We start from the raw sequence: 18,554 nt of genomic DNA, 5'->3' as shown, positions 1-18,554 counted from the left end.
CCCACACAATGGCACCTTTTGTCCTTTCTGTTGAGTAACCGTCACGTTAAACTTTCCTCCAACCCCTTAGTCTCATTTTTAATATCCAAATGCCATAATAAATGCACTTTTTCTTTTTTCAGTCGAAAGCCATTTATACAGGCAGTCCTTGACTTACAACTGTTCCTTTAGTGACTGTTTGAAGTTATGACAGAGCTGAAAAAAGTGCCTAATAAACTGGTCCTCACACTTAACAGCTCTTGCAGCATCCCTATGGTCACGCGATCAAAATTCAGACTCTTGGCAACCGGCAGATATTTCTTCTGTCCTGCAAGAAGGCAGCATTTGACTGAAGGGAACCTCTTTTAAATGGCCCCAGTTTCACCCACAGAATTCCTTGTGGTCTCTCATCCGAAGGTTAAACACCTTGTGGTCTTTGGGATGGTGGCTCGGGCAGAATCAATAAGGGAGTGCCAATGGCTGGTTCCTAATAACGAAAGAGGATTTCCTTCTCCAATGCCATCTGGAATAGCTGCAGGAATGCCAGCTATTTATGACGGCTGCCGCATCTTGGGGCTCACGTGATCGCCATTTCTCCCTTTCCCAGCCAGATTCCAATAAGCATTTATTTATTTATCCAATAAGCAAAGTCAAGGGGGAAGCTGCATTCGCTTAATGAGTACAGCAAAAAAATATTGTAAAACTCGGGCAAGACTCACCAAAACAAGCGCCTTTTTTAGTGACCAAAGTTCCAGTCCTAATTTTGGTTGTAAGTCAAGAACTATCTTTAAGGATTTCTGTTCTTTTAAAAAAAGTCTTTTATCATTTTTTCTCCCCGCCCCCCTCTGACCGAACTGCTCAGTTTCGTTGCTTACGCAAGCGCATCCCGGCGCTGCACGACTGGCGAACAAAAATGGAGAACTAAACCTCCCCTTTTCCCACTTTGTGATCAGGAGCTCTACGAAGCTGCCATCCAGCGCTCCGTGAAGAAAACCTGGGCTGAAATCCGGCAGCAGCGATGGTCGTGGGCTGGGGCGCTGCATCAGGGCTCCCCAATTCACAAGGAGGGTGAGTGGAGGCCCTGCTTAGCTTGGGGACACACGGCTGTCAGATTCCCTGGGGGAACAGCACGCATAATGGGCCTGGTGGGGAGGGGGGGTTGATGCTTTTGCACGGCTGGGTACTTTTGCACGCGCATGTGCTCAGATGAGGAGGGGCTTATGCACCCTAGTTTATAGTTTGAAATTATAAGGCAGTTCCTTCCTTCCTCCCTCCCTCCCTTCCTTCACCTATCTTCTTCCTCTCCTCTTTCTTTCTCTTTTCTTTCTTTCTTTCTTTCTTTCTTTCTTTCTTTCTTTCTTTCTTTCTTTCTTTCTTTCTTTCTTTCTTTCTCTTTTCTTTCTTTCTTTCTTTCTCTTTCTTTTCTTTTTCTTTCTTTCTTTCTTTCTTTCTTTCTTTCTTTCTCTTTCTTTTCTTTCTTTCTTTCTTTTCTTTCTTTCTTTTCTCTGCATATAGGACAGCACTCCATTTCTTTGCAGCTTCGCTGGGGTCCTTTGTCCATTTTTGGTGGACTCTTGACCGCTTGGTACCTTTAAGTTCCCACACTGCTTCTTCTCTTCTATGCCTTGTGCTGCTCAGAGCCTCCCCCATCTTTCTCCTCATTGGTTGGCAGTTTCCACCATGCGGGCACGTTGGGACCAAGGCAGAAAGGAGCTGAGCCATAGATGCAGCTTGCCCAAGACTGAGCATGTTCTGTATCTGGAAATCTTCCCCTCCCCAAGAGTCTTTGGGCAGGAATGGACTGGAGGGTGGTAAACTGAAGGGTGAGAATGGGAGGTGCCACACTCCACACTTTGGGCATGTACAAATGCTGTAGGCATGCATGATGCCAAGTGGACATAGCCTTGTGTGTGAACGGGGCAAGGATTTCCTGTTTTGGTGGGGTTAGGAAGCGTTTTTTTGGGGGGGGGGTGATCCTGCAGCACTTTTAAGACGTGGACTTCAACTCCCAGAATTCCTCAAGGCAGCATGCCGTTCTAGCAGCGGAGAGGGTTATACGATCACAAACTCCAATGATTGGAGAGAGAAGTGTGTAATGCAGGATGTGGGATGACAACACAGAAATACTCTGGAAGGGCTCCAAAAAGACAAGCAGTACAAGTAGTCCTTGACTTATGACCAATCTGGAAAAGGGGATTTACAATCTGGATCCAAAGTTCCGACAGTCACCCACCCAGCCCATGGTCATGTGACCACACTTTGTGTGCTTGGCCACGTGGCTGCATTGACGGTCATTTACAAAAATCCCGTGAACACGTGACTCCATTTTATGAGTTTTTTTCTGAAAACCAGCATTTCTAGTTTTCAGCAAAACAATGCCTATAGTGCAGCAGCCACCAACCTTTCCAGTTTGGCGGTCCGGCGCAGTGTGTGTGTGTGTGTGAGAGAGAGAGAGAGTGGCAGGCACACATTCATCTGTGCAGCTCCATTTATGTGCACGACAAGCATGTGTGCCCTCCACTCACACAATTGGAGCTTCACACTTGAGTGGGGGATGCTTATGCCGTGTGTAAAGTTCCACTCATGCAAGCTGAAAGCCCTTGCGTTTGTGCGCAAAGTTCCGCTCATGCGAACACAAGCAGTCTCTGCTCGTGCCCGCCGCTAGACCTGTTTTCCTTGTTACCTTCCGGGAGGAGTGGGCTCCATGGTATCCGAAGCAGAACATCCAGATTCAGTCACAGTTTTGTGCCATGCAGTAAACCTTGTGAACTCTCAAGCTTCCTCCTTCCGTTATGTATTATATATGGGATGTGGTGGCTCAGTGGGTTAGGACGCTGAGCTTGTCGATCAGAAGGTCGGCAGTTTGGCAGGTCGAATCCCGAGTGCCGCGTAACAGAGTGAGCGCCTGTTACTCGTCCCAGCTTCTGCCAACCTAGCAGTTCGAAAGCACGTAAAAACGCAAGTAGAAAAATAGGGACCGTTACGGTGGGAAAGTAACAGCGTTCTGTGTACCTTTGGCGTCTAGTCATGCCGGCCACATGACCACGGAGACGTCCTCGGACAAGCGCTGGCTCTTCAGCTTTGAAACGGAGATGAGCACCTACCCCTAGAGTTGGAAACGACTAGCACGCATGTGCGGGGGAACCTTTACCTTTTATAACCCTTAATATTGTATCCCAAATTAATTGGGTGAGCCTCATCTGGATTTCTGACTTCCAGTGCTTATATAAAATATTATAGATTTGTGCTTTTTATCAGATTAATCTCTTCCAGCATTTTAATTCAGTCCTTCCTTTTTCTCATGCTCCTAACTGTTCCAAAATAAAAATCAAGTGCGTGACACAACAATATGCAGTTTTCCAGACCATTGCAAAGGGGTTACTCATTCTTTTCACAGTCCTAAAATGCTTCCATATTTTATCCTGAGAAGCACAATTTACCCACCATTGCCTAGTGACTGAATGTTATAACTGCCTTGATCAACAAAGGTTCATCAGCAAGAGAAACCTGTCTGGGGATGATGGATTTTGTTTATATCTCTGAGGGGCCCCAGAGGCTTGTATATGATTTTAACTAGGTATTATGGAAGATAAAGTTCCATAACATGACCACGGAGACGTCCTCGGACAAATGCTGGCTCTTCGGCTTTGAAATGGAGATGAGCACCGGCCCCTAGAATCGGAAACGACTAGCCCGCATGTGCGGGGGAACCTTTACCTTTACCTTTTATATATATATATGTGTGTGTGTGTGTGTGTGTGTGTGTGTGTGTGTGTGTGTGTGTTACTTATAAGCAAGAGTGTAGGTCTATATTTATAAGCAAGGGTGTGGTATATAGTAGGTTTAATTGTGTGTTATGTATGTGTACACTTTGAGAGCAAGCAACTAAATTTCATTTTTAATGTGTGCCGTTGGACCCACAGTAAAATATGACAATAAAGGTTATCTATCTTCACACATGCGTGCTTGCCCATCTCTCCTGCAGCCCAGTTTTGAAAAAGCCAAGGCCCGTTAGTGGGCCATAGCCCAGGGGTTGGGGACCCCCGCTATAGTGAATCATTGATTTACTGAATAACTGCGGCAGCCACACACAAAAATGCTTGTATTTTATGAGCAAGCTTTATTATGCTCATAACTCAAGGACTACCTGTAAGAGAACAACAAGCATAACTGATTTAGTAGCAACTTCCTGGTCACCTGTGGTGATTAATAATTCTCCATAGGCAACCAGGCTATTATTATTTGCAATTCTGAGGTGCTCTTCTTTAACTTTAAATGTCTGAACGGATTGGAAATTGCTGCTGATCATGATAAAAACAAACCTTTCAGATATTCACAGCACTTCAGATATACTTTCAAAAACTTTTTGAGGAAGATCTGTTGGCCAATGTATGGGGTAGTTGGAATCTTGTTGGGAAGCGAGTGGTGAATTTGGTCGATTTTTATCTCATCTTCGTTTAGCAACTGCAAACAGGGTAGATAACTAGGTTCTTAAGCAAACCAGTTGTTAAGTGAAATGTCACAATTTTACAATCTTAACTCCTTACAAAGTTGTTTACAGACTTGCAGAGATCATAAATGCGAAGCTTAGTTGCCAAGTTATTTTTTCATCTTGTTCTAATTGCAAATGGTCGTTAAACAAGGCAGTTGCAAAATGAGGACTATCCATAGGGTTCTTTCGAGTCACTTTTCAGAGTGAGTGGTTCATTAATAAATAAATAATGTCAAACAACATTTTATCTCTTCTGAATTCTCTGCTGGATTTTATTTATTGCAAAATAGAAGTAGGATATATGACGTTCAAATAAATATCTGCAATTAGTCTGTTTTCTGCAGAGACAAATCCTGTGATTCTATTACAAATCTTCCATCAGTATTGGGAGCTCTTACTCTGAATTAGTTTTGGGTTTAGGAATTTTGCTTTGGATTTAGACAAAACTGTGGTTTATGTCAACAAGAATTCCACATCAGCCCTTGTTTTTCATCCTAGAATACAGATAGAGACCCAGGCTGAATGCTACCAGTGACCCAATGTGCATAAAAATTGTCCAATTCATTATTTTATGTTTACATTTCCATATGAAACAAGAAAAAGCAGGTTCAAAGGCATGCTTTGTTCGGCCTTGTTCACAAAACACACTTAACCAGGTGACGGAGCCATCTTATTTCCTGGATTGTTTTAATACTTTGAATCAGAAACAAGCTGGAGTCACAGAACACACAAAGTCACAAAAAAGCCCTAACAGGCTTAGAACAAGCTAAGCCTTTCATGTTGTGCAAATGACCGATCTAGTTAAGTCTGTAACCATCAAGTTAGGTGTGTTAGAGAAGCACAACAACTTTTTTACTATGGAAATTTTAAGAATGCTAAAAAATAAATAAATCGTCTTGTTCATTTTTCCAAAACGTTGGCTTGCAGAGATCGTACTGAGGATAGACTACCGCCCCACTTATTTGTTGTGGCCCTGGAATAAAAAGCCAGGGTTTGTTTGAAATCCTGATTGTGTCCCATAAAATAAAGACTCAAAAAATGCTTACAGTTTTGTCTTTTCAAAACTCATCCCGCCCTCACGTTGGTCTAAAAATGCTGCTTTGCTGTCAGTCCAGGCACTTTGTGGTTCAGCTTCTGTCTCTAAAAGGGGATCTGTTTGCTGGATGGTTCCTTCTATGTCTTGCTCAGATATTTAACATCTTCTATGAAGGCTGTCATCTATATTGCATGCTTTCTGTGGGACTCGGCTTCTCTCAGCTGGGTGGGACCCGAGTGCAAGTCAGCTTGTAACCAGAAGGAGCTGTGCGTGATGTCTTCACCTCCTGCTGTTGTTTGGCTGCAGAAGGGAAAATCTCCAAATCAGACCTTCTGCCGGTGGGCCTCTGGGAAGGGCGTAGCCCTGCCGACAGCCACTGTGCCACCACATGTGCTAATTTGCTTTATGCCAAGCTCACTTAGGCCTCTGACATCAGTGGGAACCCATCCTGGAGTAGAATACACAAGGTGTTTGTATGATTTCCTGTTCCTGCAGGCAACCTGAAACGAGGCACCTTAATAGCTTTTCCCAGGGGGTCTCCTTTGGAACTCATTGCATTCACTGCATGGTCCCCGCTGCTGCATGCTCGCACATCCACCAGATTCCCCCACCCCACCCCGCTGCCCTTAACACCTGTGTGTCTTTTCCCTCTGTAGGTGCAAGCAGGTGCTCTCTCTCTGCTGTAAATCTTCCCAAACATGTGGACTCTATAATCAACAAGCGCCTCTCCAAATCTTCTGCCACTCTCTGGAACTCACCCAGTAGAAGTAAGAGACCCACCCACCCACCCACCCACCCACCCCCTGGGGACACGCAGCTGTTTCATGGCGAGGGATGGGAAGAAGTGGGGCCCAATTTTAAACCCATCCTATCAATAGCCCTGGAACTAGGTGACAGGGGTAAACTGATAAGAGGAAGGAAGGAAGGAAGGAAGGAAGGAAGGAAGGAAGGAAGGACAAGAAAGAAAGAAAGAAAGAAAGAAAGAAAGAAAGAAAGAAAGAAAGAAAGAAAGAAAGAAAGAAAGAAAGAAAGAAAGAAAGAAAGAAAGGGAAAAAAGAGAGAGGCCTTCTAGTATATGTTTTAGACCAATGTTTTTCAATCTTGGGGTCATGAAGATGTGTCGACTTCAACTCCCAGAATTCCCAAGCCAGCCATAGTGCCTGGAGAATTCTGGGAATTGAAGCCATCACCTCATCTTGCTGAGATTGAGAAACGATCTTTTAGACAAACATGTTAATGCAGGATGCAAGTGTTCAGCATGTTTAAAAGATTCAAGGTCCTAGGTCTTATGGTTACCAAAAGAAGCATAAACCCAGCCAACAGAGCAGTGTTTCTTAACCTTGGCAATTTTAAGATGTGTAGATTTCAACTCCCAGAGTTGCTGGCAGAGAGATCTGGAGAACTGAAGTCTACTCATTTTAAAAATTGCCAGGGTTGGAAAAATCCTACAATTTAGGATGAAATTTTAGCAGACAGAAGATGGGGCTCGGTAGAATTTTAATAGATTGGGGGCAGAACATCCTTGCACCACCCAATGGCAAAATTATCAATGTTTATGCAGCTTTTCAGTAACACAGTTAATATTTCTGTTTACCTTCCCTGTCTGTTTATCATGTATATTGCTTGAGGTCGGCGTTGAGATTTAAAAGTTAGTTGAATAACCCATAGGATGCGCAGCAGATTAATGTAGGGAATTGCATGCCCCCCCACACCACCCCAAATGTGCTTATTTTTTTTCTCCTAGATTTTTAGATCATCTGTAAATATGTGAGAGTAGACACTTTAGAACACGGGTGTCAAACTCGCCGCGTCACATGATGTGTCGCAATGTATTGCAACTTTATTTTTTTGGCATTGCCGGATCTGGGGTGGGCGCAGCCTCCGTATGGTACAACTGTCCTGCGGGCTGGCAGTTTGACACCCCTGCTTTAGAAGAAACAATTCTCCCCCATCCCTTCTTTTTTCCTCAAAGTAGGGGATAACACTCCTTATCTGTAATGCTTACAAGTTTTTATCTAAAAGGGGAAGCTGTTCCTCAAGAGGAATTGAGAATTATTGTCTTATCCATTTGAAACACTTTTTCATGGACCAGCATTGGTATCTGATCCAGGAACAGTTAAAGGCCTCCAAGAATTTGTGATCCAGCTCAAGCACTCAGCTATCCTGATCTCTCTGGCCATAGTTTGGGGAAGAAGGCATGATAGGCTGGGCTTACGTGTCACATGAAGCCAGACATTGTGGTTTCTCAGCCAGAGCAGCCAGGTCTCAACACTACCTGTTGAGTCCCGGCAGAACTCAGATATGGTGGCTTATTTAGGAAGCCACGGTTGAACAAGGATTGGCCAAAGAGAATGCCTGAGCCCAGCCAGGCCACACCAGAGACCACAGGTGGCCGCTCAGTTGCTCCAATCTCTGTGCAAATATGCACGCAAGAGTACAAAGCACAAGGATTCGGTGCGCAAATGGAGTCTCAGGGAGCCATTTGCAGGCATGGCTTCTCCAGAACGTAAGTCCTTGACAATGGGGACTATTTCTGTTGCTATGCAAGGGAGCTAATAAGTGAGTTTTACCTCATTTTTATGACCTCTCTTGCCACAGTTATTAAGCGCATTGCTGCAGTTGTGAAGTGAATTGTGCGATCGTTAAAAGTCGAATCCGGCTTCCTCCCATTGACTTGGCTTGTCAGAGGCCGCCTGGGAAGGTGACAGATGGAGATCACGTGACCCAAAGATGCTAGTATAACCAGTAATACAGGCCAGTTGCCCAACGACCAAACATTGATCACGTGACAAGGGATGCTGTGACGGTTGTAAGGGCAAGCGCCTCTTGTAAATTGCTTTTTTTTAAAAAAAAAATGCTGTTGCAACATCGAACGGTGGCTAAACAGTTATAAATCGAGGACTATCTCATCTCAGTTTCATCTTTAAGGTTGTTAGTAGGAGTTAGGATTAACCCTGGATTCCTGACTCTGTAATATTAGCGCTGTTATGTCCTCACCTTGACAAGTCTAATACATTTGTCATCCCACCAGGGTCTCAAAGTACAGGTAGTCCTCTACTTACAACAGTTTGTTTAATGACCGTTCGAGGTTTCAACGGCACTAAAAAAAGTGACCTACGACTGGTCTTCACACCTATGCCTGTTGCAAAGCATCCCTGGTGTCACGTGATGAAAATTCAGATGCTTGGCCACTGACTCATACTTATGGCGGTTGCCGTGTCCCGGGGATCGCGTGATCCCCTTTTGTGGCCTTCTGATGGGCAAAGTCAATGGGGAAGCCATATTTCACTTAACAACCGTGTTACTAATTTTTAACAACTGCAGCGATTCACTGTGGTAAAGAAAGTTTGCAAAACGGGGCAAATTCACTGAACAACTGTCTCAGTTATACTGTAAGTTGAGGACTACTTGTATATGCTGCCTGCCCCATTGTCTCATCAGACAATGCTGAGAGCTTAATGCAAATTTACCAATGACTTAAGGGTGGATTTTTCCCCAGACCACTTCTGCTTAATTTGACAACCATGCGAGTAGCCCAGACCTTTCTCTTAAAGCGAGTGTGTTGGTTGTGCTTTTTTGGGGGGTGGGGGTTTCTTTCAGTCATCAGTCCCCAGGTCGGATTGGGACAGTTGGCCCCGGCCAACTCACCACAGGACAATTTAGCAATTCAATTTAATTATTCAAAATATTTTTTTAAAAAAAATATTTTAATTTTTGTCATTCACATTTCATTCTCTCCCCCCTTTTGCTTCCTTTCTTTCACGACTCTGCTCCATTATCTCTTTGATATTGGTGTAACTCTTTCCCCACAGCGAGTTGTTCCATGGCAAGTGGTCCCACAGCGGGTTGGCTGTAGTGAATGGTCGTAGAGTCATCCCAGGTTTTACTGCCCAGCCTGGTCCGTTTGTTGACATGTTTGTTGTAATTTATTTGTGGCCTGCTTTTTTTTTCCTCTCTGCCAGCAAAGTGTTTTTTAACAAACAAAAGAAGTGAATGCAAAGCTCAACATGCAAACTGATGAATGTCTCTGTGTCTGGTGGTTTTGGCACACAAAGCCCAGGATCTTTCTGGTTCATGCACTATACAGGCCCTCAATGGAAGGCAGGCTGGTTGCAACTGCTTTTTCCGCAGTCCTGACTATCCGTTGAAGTCTGTACCTGTCCTCTTTGGTTGCTGTGCCAAACCAGGCGGTTATAGAAGTACAAATGACAGACTCAGTAATTCCTCAAACAGCTAAAATGGTTGACATCCTCATTAGTTTTGGGGACGGCAGTTTTGTAGTTTCAACCTCTTTGCCGGTACTGCAGTTCTACTATCCAGCATTTTCAGCTGCTTGTGGGGAAGGCAGGGAAGGAAAAATCAGTTTTGCATTGAGGGGGAGTGTTTGGGATGCTCGAAATGCTTTGTATCAGAGATCCCAGTGATCCTTCTCAACAAGCAGATTTTATTTCTCCCTCACTTTGTCCATTGGGTCATGCAGGGCAGGGGGGGAGGGTGTAAGCTGGCAGAAATGTGAATCCCTGTTCAGTATCTTAACCGTTATTTATTTGTTTGCTTGTTTATTCATATATCATTTAGACTTATATACTTCTTCATAGTGTTTTATAGCCCTCTCTGGACAATTTACAATTTCAGCACTTTGCCCCCAACAACCTGAGTCCGATCCAATTTATTGATCTTGGAAGGATGGAAGGCTGAGTCAGCCTTGAGCCCCCATCAAGATCAAACTCCTGGCAGTGAGCAGAGTTAGCCTGCAATGCTGCATTCTAACCACTCTGCGCCACCACGACTCATATCCTGCCTTTATTATTTTTATAACTAACTTAAAGAGCAAAACATACACAATACTTCTTCTTCCTCCCATTTTCCCCACAACAACAACCCTGTGAGATGTGTTGGTCTGAGAAATAGTTGACTGACCCAACAAACTATAGTTAGACCCTTCTCCTCCTAGTTGTATATTTCTGGAGCAGCTCTTTGCAATGGGTCTCAGCCGAAACACGGCTAAAGGCACTGTGAAATAGTAAGATGGAATTTCCCCCAAATCTAAACTATAAATTGGGTGGGATATTAATAAGCCTGGTTTACTTTGATCCCTGCAGTGATGGCGATGTCTACCATGGACACTACAAAATAAGAGAATACCACCTAATGTCTTCCAGATGTCTTGCATGACACTTCCCAGAGATTTAACCTGAAAAACGTCTTGACCCCCCTGTGGAGTTATCTCTCCATTGAGAGGAAATTTTAACCACTTGGCCCTTGCAAGCAGATCCCACGAGGCTGAGCTCAACCGGCTCCAATTACTCTCTGCCCTAATGTCCCTTCGCTGCTAAAGATAGTATTTCTGCCCACCATTGTTTTGTTTCCTCGTTGCTTAGCGAAGATGAAAATATCCCGAGCATCTGAACAAGATTCAGGAAAAGGCCAAAGGAAGGGATGGTTAATGCATGTGGAATTAGGAGCGGTCCTGGGGTGGAATTATTCAGGCAGCACTGTGCTCATAGGTATGGATGGATGCCAAGAGAAAAATTTCAACTTCCCTTTAAAAAAAAAGTCCTTTTTAGGTAAAAATAAAATAAAATATAAATCTGTGATCTCACAATGCTGAGATTAGTGGATTGAAAGGTATTTCCAGCAGTGACCAAGCCAAATTAAACAAGCCTTTAAATCTAAAATTATGTTTGTATTTATTTATTTATCAATTTATTCAAATTATATAGCCACCCACCTCACATCTGTGATTCTGGGTAGTTTTCAGCTGTGATTGTTTTCAATCACACCAACAACATAAAATGATAGCTAGTTTGACTCTTTTGTTCAAACTCATTAAAATCGATTAAAACAGACCCCACTTTTTAAAAATAAAATACAGGTAGTCCTTGACTTACAACAGTTCGTTTAATGACTGTTCGAAGTTTCAACAGCACTGGAAAAAAACCTATGACCATTTTTCACACTTACAACCACTGCCGTGGTCATGTGATCCAAAGTCGGACGCTTGCCAAACTGACTCATATTTATGACGGTTGAAATGCCCTGAGCTCATGTGACCTTCTGACAAGCAAAGTTAATGAGGAAGCCGGATCCATTTAACAACATTGTTACCACTTTAACAATTGCAGTGATTCACTTAACAGCTGAGGCAAGAAGTCATAAATTGGGGCAAAACTCACTTAACAAATGTCTCGTTTAGCAACAGAAATTTTGGGCTCAATTGTGGTCATAAGTCAAGGACTACCTGTGTATTAAGATAAATATATAGATACACAGAATAAAATATATTAAAATAAAATACACCCCACATTTCTCTTACAGAAGCATTCAAGCTCCCTAGATCTGTATCATACGTAGTAAGGAGCATTAAAATGCCCTTTGATTCTGTTCTCCAGAGCCACTGAAAACAAGCTTGTTCAAAGAAATAAATAAATGCTGGAGACCTGGGTGTCTCTCAAACAAAAACGTTTCCCACTGTTAGGGTGTGGGATATTCCTGGCTGAGATTAACCACATGGGATTTGCTAATTCGACCTCCCATTGTTCATATTTGTGTCTATGGCAAGTCGCTTCCTCTGGCAGAATCTACAAAGCTTAAAGGTTTTTCAGGCAAAGGTGGTTTATAATGTCAGTTGAGCGTCAACAAGATTTGCAGAATTATCAGCCATACCCAGAATGTCAACATGTAGTTTGCTCCGTAACTATTACAAAGTTCCTTCAATCTCCCTGGAGTGTGTTGGCTTTAAAGCAGCTTGTTTGGGCAGCCAAAGGAATTATTAAGAGACTGAGAAGCCGGCTACACATTCAGTGCATAAGGAGGTAAATCGGCTAATCTTGGTTTCTTTGCTAGTTTAAGTGAAACTGAATACATCACTTAATCTATCGAGAAGCAAGTAATTATTGTGAGATTATGAGTCCTGGACAACGCTCTTCCAATACGTTGGCTGGGGTCAAGCAATAACACAGCCAACAGTGTCCATAGGGAGGAAGGACCAATAAACTCAGGATGGTGGCTTCGGTTGCAGCCACCATCTTGACTTTTTTCAAAGTCTTTCCCTCCAGAGCCGCCTCTGCACTGTCAACCGTCTTCTTGATAAATGTAGCAAAAGAAACTCCTGGGACATTATTTTACCAAAGTATAACTTTACTGATAATTCCACATAGGCACCAGTTCTAAAGTTTTTGTGCAAAAGCCAGCAGAGGTAAAACTCCCCCTTTTCCCCTAGACTTCCCCACTGTCCATTGTCCACCAATCAATGGCCTTCATTTTGTTTTGAAAACATTCCGAGCAGCTTGGGAGTTTTCCCAGCGTTTGATTTGGGGTGCTGGGAGTGTCCTGGGCCACTTGAATCCCTCAATTCCCTCCCAAACCTCCTTTGCATTCCAATACTTTCCGTTTCCCCCCCCCCCGTTTCTGTTGTCTCTTTGTGAGCAGAGGTACGTGGCAAGTCAGCCACGACATGCACAAAAGCTAGTTTAACAAAACCGGATTCTCCAACATCCGTATTGTCGATGGTCTTGTGCACACAAAATGCTGAGAGCTGAGTATCTGCTTTAGGGCAGTGTTTCTCAATTCACCAACTTTAAGATGGGTGGACTACAACTCCCAGAATCCCCCAGCCAGCATGGGCCATAGAGAGGATTAGTAGGTTGACTTCAGCTGCAGGAGGAAAGGGAAGACATAAGACTAACAAGTCCATTAGTTAGAATGGAATACAGGTAGTCCTTGACTTACAACCATTCATTTAGTGGCAGTCCAGAGTTACAACAGCATTGGAAAAAGTGGCTTATGATTGGTTTTCACACTGATGACCATTGCAGCATCCCCATGGTCCCATGATCAGAATTCGGGCCCATGGCAACTGGCATGTATTTATGATGGTTGCACTGTCCCGGGGTCAAGTGATCATCATTTGTAACCTTCCCAGCCAGCTTTTGACCAGCGAAGACAATGGGTGAAGCCAGATTTGCTTAATGTTTGAATGACTGACTTAACAACTGCAGCGATTGACTTAACACCTGGGGCAAAACTCACTTAACAACTGTCTTGCTTAGTGATCAAAATTTGGGGCTCAGTTGTGGTTGTAAGTTGAGGACTGCCTATAATCAATATTTCCTGTCCCCACGGGCGCAACGACTTTTCTCTTCCATCACCTTAAACTTGGTTCCTTTGCACTACTCCTGCCTTCCACACCTGGAATCTCATTGTGGCACCTGAGCTGCACGTTGGGGAGCATGGTGGCTCACGTGGTTAGGATGCTGGTCTGATGATTGGCAGAGACCCGGTTGCTGCTGCGTGATGGGTGAGCTCCTGTCACTTGCTCTAGCTCCTGTTGACCTAGCAGTTCGAAAGTGAGCAACTACAAGTAGGTAGATGGGTGCCACTTTGGGGACATGAAAGAAGCCCCTAACTGGGCATCTTCCGGGCAATTTCAACCTGGAAGTGCTTTGGTGCTCGAAACATAACTGTAGTGATAGTGATAGCTACCAATTTTGAGGAAAATGGAGCTTGGAAAGTTAGACTTGTTGCACACCTCTGCAGACCAGAAATCCAACTTTGCAACTTCAGGTGCTGAAAGGTTGGTCCAGGATGGAACTGGGCATACCAGATTTAACCAAAAGCTTTTTTCCTTCTCCAGATCGTAGTCTCCAACTTAGTGCTTGGGAGAGCAGCATCGTGGACCGGCTGATGACCCCGACTCTCGCCTTCTTGGCCCGCAGCAGAAGCACTGTGACGCTGGCTGGCAATGGCAAGGAGCAGGGTAAGCAGAATGACCTGAAGGGGCTAAAATGTTATCGAGAGGAGGGCGTGATGGGTTCACCAGCATCCCGAGCAAGCCACGATGATGCCAAAATAAGGACAAGTTTGGAATTGCATCAGGCAAACACTGCCGTTGCATCCTGGGGTTGATTTATTAGTTTTAGCTTGTGTTCTGTGACCTCGGCCGTTACATTTATGAACCAGAGTTTATGGTTTAGCATGCCATGTTTGGCTGATTGAATAAGCCATGTCTAACACAAAGCCACGGGGCTAGCCTTTGTGTCCTGTGCTTCCTTAAATTTCACGCTCTGATATTTTGCTCACAATTTTAGGAAGAGTCTATGTTAACAATAAATTGAGAATTTTTTGGGGGGGTTATCTTTAGTTTGATAGCCTATCTCAAGCTAGCAACAAGCCTAGGTCTTGCATTCATCCTGTTTGCAAAAACTTGATTAGATTTCATCTTGGCTTACTCTTCTGGTTCAGTCTCTTGTGTGAAGGCAGGCCTTTGGGTTAGGTGGACAAAAATGAGAAAAAGGATTGCTCTCCCAGCCTGGTGAAGCTTGTTTTGTGCATAGGCTCAGTGACATGAAAGAATGGGCATGATTTGAATACAGGTAGTTGTTGACTTGCAACCACAGTTGAGACTGGAACTTTGGCTGCTAAGCAGTGCAGTTGCTTGAATTGTGCTCAATTTTGCCATCTTCTCTACCATGGTCATTAAGCAAGTCACTGCAGTTATGAAGCAAATCCAGCTTACCCCATTGACTTTGCTTGTTGGGAGGTCGCAAAAGGAGATCACCTGACCCCTGGACACTGCAACTGTCATAAGTGTGAACCACTTGCCAAGCATTTCAACTTTTGATCACGTGACCACGGGGATGCTGCAACAGTCGTAAGGGCAAAAAACGGTCCTAAATTGCTTTTCCCAGTGCCGTTCTATAACTTCAAACGGTCACTAAACAAATGGTCGTGAGTCAAGGATTACCGGCATTGCTGTTGCTTTAGCCAGAGCCTGTCCATCCAATGTGATAAACTCCAGTGCCCTTCATCCCATCAAGGACAGACAAAACACCAGCTGCCTGCAATTAGTGCAGGTTCGCGTCCCACCAGGCTCAAGGTTGACTCAGCCTTCCATCCTTCCGAGGTAGGTAAAATGAGGACCCAGATTGTTGGGGGCAATTAAGCTGACTTTGTAATAATGCCGCTTGGGGGTGTGTGTGAAAGCCCTAATAAGCAGGCATATACATAGAATGAAGGCTACTGCTAAGCTTGTAAGCCGCCCTGAGTCTTCGGAGAAGGGCGGGATATAAATGGAATTTAAAAAAAAAGCTGTCTGGGAATGATGAGTAAGGTTGACACCTAATATGAAGACAACAGGTTGAAAAGGCTGGCTTTGAAGAACCCAACCTAGCATATGGCAGGAATGAGATAGCCACTCTATAAACCTTGCTGGCTTTCCGAGTGCTGGGACTGCAATTCCCAGAGCGACTAGCGCATGTGCCGGGGGGAATTCTGGGTACTACAGTTCGAACAGAAGTAGGAAGTGCTACATTGTGGCAGGCTACCTTTTAAGTACTGTAGAATCAGAACTCTGGTTTTATTCCCAGACTGAATGTCTTACACAGGTCGTCCTTGACTTACGACCACAACGGAGCCCAAAATTTCTGCTGTTAAGCGAGACTGTCAATGCTACTAACATCGGATGTTTTTGCTTTGACAACCTATGGAGATGCAATCCTTTTTCTTCTTATGTTTTGCTCTTAGAATTAGAGTTAGAATTAGATGATACTGGGAGGGGAGGAGGAGGAGGAATATGCATGGGAGTTCAGCTAGACATAACAATACTGAAACTAGTATATAAATAAAATTAATAATAATAATAGTTTGAGAACCAAGGTTATTGAAATAAGAGATGATAAGAACTGGAGGGAAAGCCTGCATTTCAAACTAATTGGAGAGTGTGATTTATGACTGTTAATTACAGGAGGGAATTAGGCTTTGATACTATGCGCTCAGGGGAGGGGAATTCAGATTTCGACTTCGACTATGTAAGTGCTGACACTATGCTACTCGAATAAAGATTCTTTAAGGTAAACAACCCCTTCATGGATTACTGCCTTTGACTATGCTAAAGCCTTTGATTGTGTGGATCATAACAAACTGTGGCAAGTTCTTAAAGAGATGGGAGTACCAGACCATCTTATTTGTCTCTTGAGAAACCTATATGCGGGTCAAGAAGCAACAGTGAGAACTGGACACGGAACCACTGATTGGTTCCAAATTGGGAAAGGAGTCCGGCAAGGCTGTATACTGTCGCCTTGCCTATTTAACTTATATGCAGAGCACATCATGAGAAAGGCAGAGCTAGATGAATCAAAAGTTGGAATTAAGATTGCCGGAAGAAATATCAACAACCTAAGATACGCAGATGATACCACTCTAATGGCAGAAAGTGAAGAAGAACTAAAGAGCCTCTTGTTGCAGGTGAAGAAGGAGAGTGCAAAACTTGGGTTGAAACTTAACATTAAGAAAACCAAGATCATGGCATCTGGCCCTCTCAATTCCTGGCAAATAGATGGGGAAGAAATGGAGGTAGTGACAGATTTTATTTTCCTGGGCTCCAAGATCACTGCAGATGGGGACTGTAGCCAAGAAATTAAAAGACGCTCCTAGGGAGGAAAGCCATGGCAAATCTAGACAGCACACTAAAAAGCAGAGACATCACCCTGTCAACAAAAGTGCGTATAGTCAAGGCTATGGTCTTCCCAGTTGCAATGTATGGCAGTGAAAGCTGGACCATAAGAAAGGCTGAGCGCCTTTGAGCTATGGTGCTGGAGAAGACTCCTGCGAGTCCCTTGGACTGAAAGGCAATCAAATCAGTCAGTCCTAGAGGAGATCAACCCTGACTGCTCTTTAGAAGGCCAGATCCTGAAGCTAAAACTCAAATACTTTGGCCACCTAATGAGAAGGAAGGACTCACTGGAGAAGAGCCTAATGCTGGGAAAGGTTGAGGGCAAGAGAAGAAGGGGACAACAGAGAATGAGGTGGTTGGATGGAGTCACTGAAGCAGTAGGCGTGAGCTTAAATGCACTCCAGAAGATGGTAGAGGACAGGAAGGCCTGGAGGAATGTTGTCCATAGGGTCGCGATGGGTCGGACACAACTTCGCAGCTAACAACAACAACAACAAGGTAAACAATGCCTCGAAGTTCTTTGAAGAGTTTCATCTGTTGGAACCATGACAGAGACATTTGTTAAGTGAGTTTTGCCCCATTTTACGGCCTTTCTCGCCACAGTTGTTAAGTAAATCCCCGAAGCCGTTACATGAGTAACCCGGTTGTTAAATGAATCTGGCTCTCCCCATTGGCTTGGCTTTGCAGACGGTTGTCAAATCTGATCACATAAGCCTGGGGACACTGCAGCCGTCATAAACACATGCCAGCTGCCAAGCACCTGAATTTTGATCATGTGACCATGGGGATGCTGCAAAGGTCGCAACTGTGAAACATGGTCCCAAGTCACTTTATTCAGTGACGTCGTAACTTGGAATGGTCACTAAAAGTTGTAAATTGAGGATTACCTGTATTGTTAAACAACCCTAGAAAAGATTCAGACCTTCTCTTTTCGTTGACTGCCAACAGTACCCGTGTGCCCTCGCTCAGCTTCTGCCAGCCCTGTAAGCCACTGCAAAAACCAGCGTGTACACCGTTGTGCAGAGCGAAGGCGGCCAGCAACCAGCAGCCCTGATGTAACGCCCCGAAATAAGCCACAGTCCTCTCCTGTAAGTTGCCATGTTTTTGTTTTGTTTTTTAACCAACCCAACTCTTTAGATCTGTGTTTCTCCAATCTTTAGGATTCCACTCCCAGAGTTCTTAAAGTTGCCAAGTTTGAGAAACGCTGCTTTTAGATTCACATCTATATTCCCATCAAAGTTCCCTCTCTCCTGTTAGAAGTAACAGAGACTAGCAGTTGGCATGGTTCTCCTGGTGGTCCTTGAGCAGGGGGTCTTCAAACGTGGGCCTTTTATGACTTGTGGTCTTCAACTCCCCTCAGGGCTGACTGAGGAATCCTGGGAGTTGAAGACCACAAGTCATAAAAGGGCCAAGTTTGAAGACCCCTGGTCTTGACTGCTGCAGTAGTAGCTCAGCTTTCCCCAACCTACTGTCCCCTCCCTACTCCAGCCATGGGGGACACCACATCTCATTTTTAACCTGCCTGTTGGGATGAGGAGAACTGTAGTGACCTTGAGGGGGTCAGCAATTTGAGGAAATTGCAGACGTTTCATCCA

The 18,554-nt window shown here is 44.2% G+C and overlaps 1 protein-coding gene across 5 annotated transcripts in view; it reads left to right on the top strand.

The window, feature by feature from the left end:
- MAP7D1 (MAP7 domain containing 1) overlaps positions 1–18,554 on the top strand; it is a 75,546-nt gene that overhangs the window by 41,700 nt on the left and 15,292 nt on the right. For 4 of the 5 annotated variants that reach the window (XR_014493316.1, XM_083369748.1, XM_083369746.1 and 1 more), the window contains 4 exons: positions 933–1,047; positions 6,164–6,274; positions 14,143–14,265; positions 17,908–18,047. Coding sequence is in view for 4 of the 5 variants with exons in the window: in XM_083369748.1 (XP_083225874.1) it covers positions 933–1,047; positions 6,164–6,274; positions 14,143–14,265; positions 17,908–18,047 (489 nt within the window). In the remaining variant the exon portion in view is untranslated. The remainder of the gene's footprint in view (positions 1–932; positions 1,048–6,163; positions 6,275–14,142; positions 14,266–17,907; positions 18,048–18,554) is intronic. The other variant, XM_083369749.1, reaches the window with a different exon arrangement.

Source organism: Vipera ursinii (assembly GCF_947247035.1).
Source record: "Vipera ursinii genome assembly, chromosome: 9".
Lineage (NCBI taxonomy): Eukaryota > Metazoa > Chordata > Lepidosauria > Squamata > Viperidae > Vipera > Vipera ursinii.
Note: the sequence above shows the minus strand (reverse complement) of the source record. Positions and strands in the feature narration are given on the sequence as shown.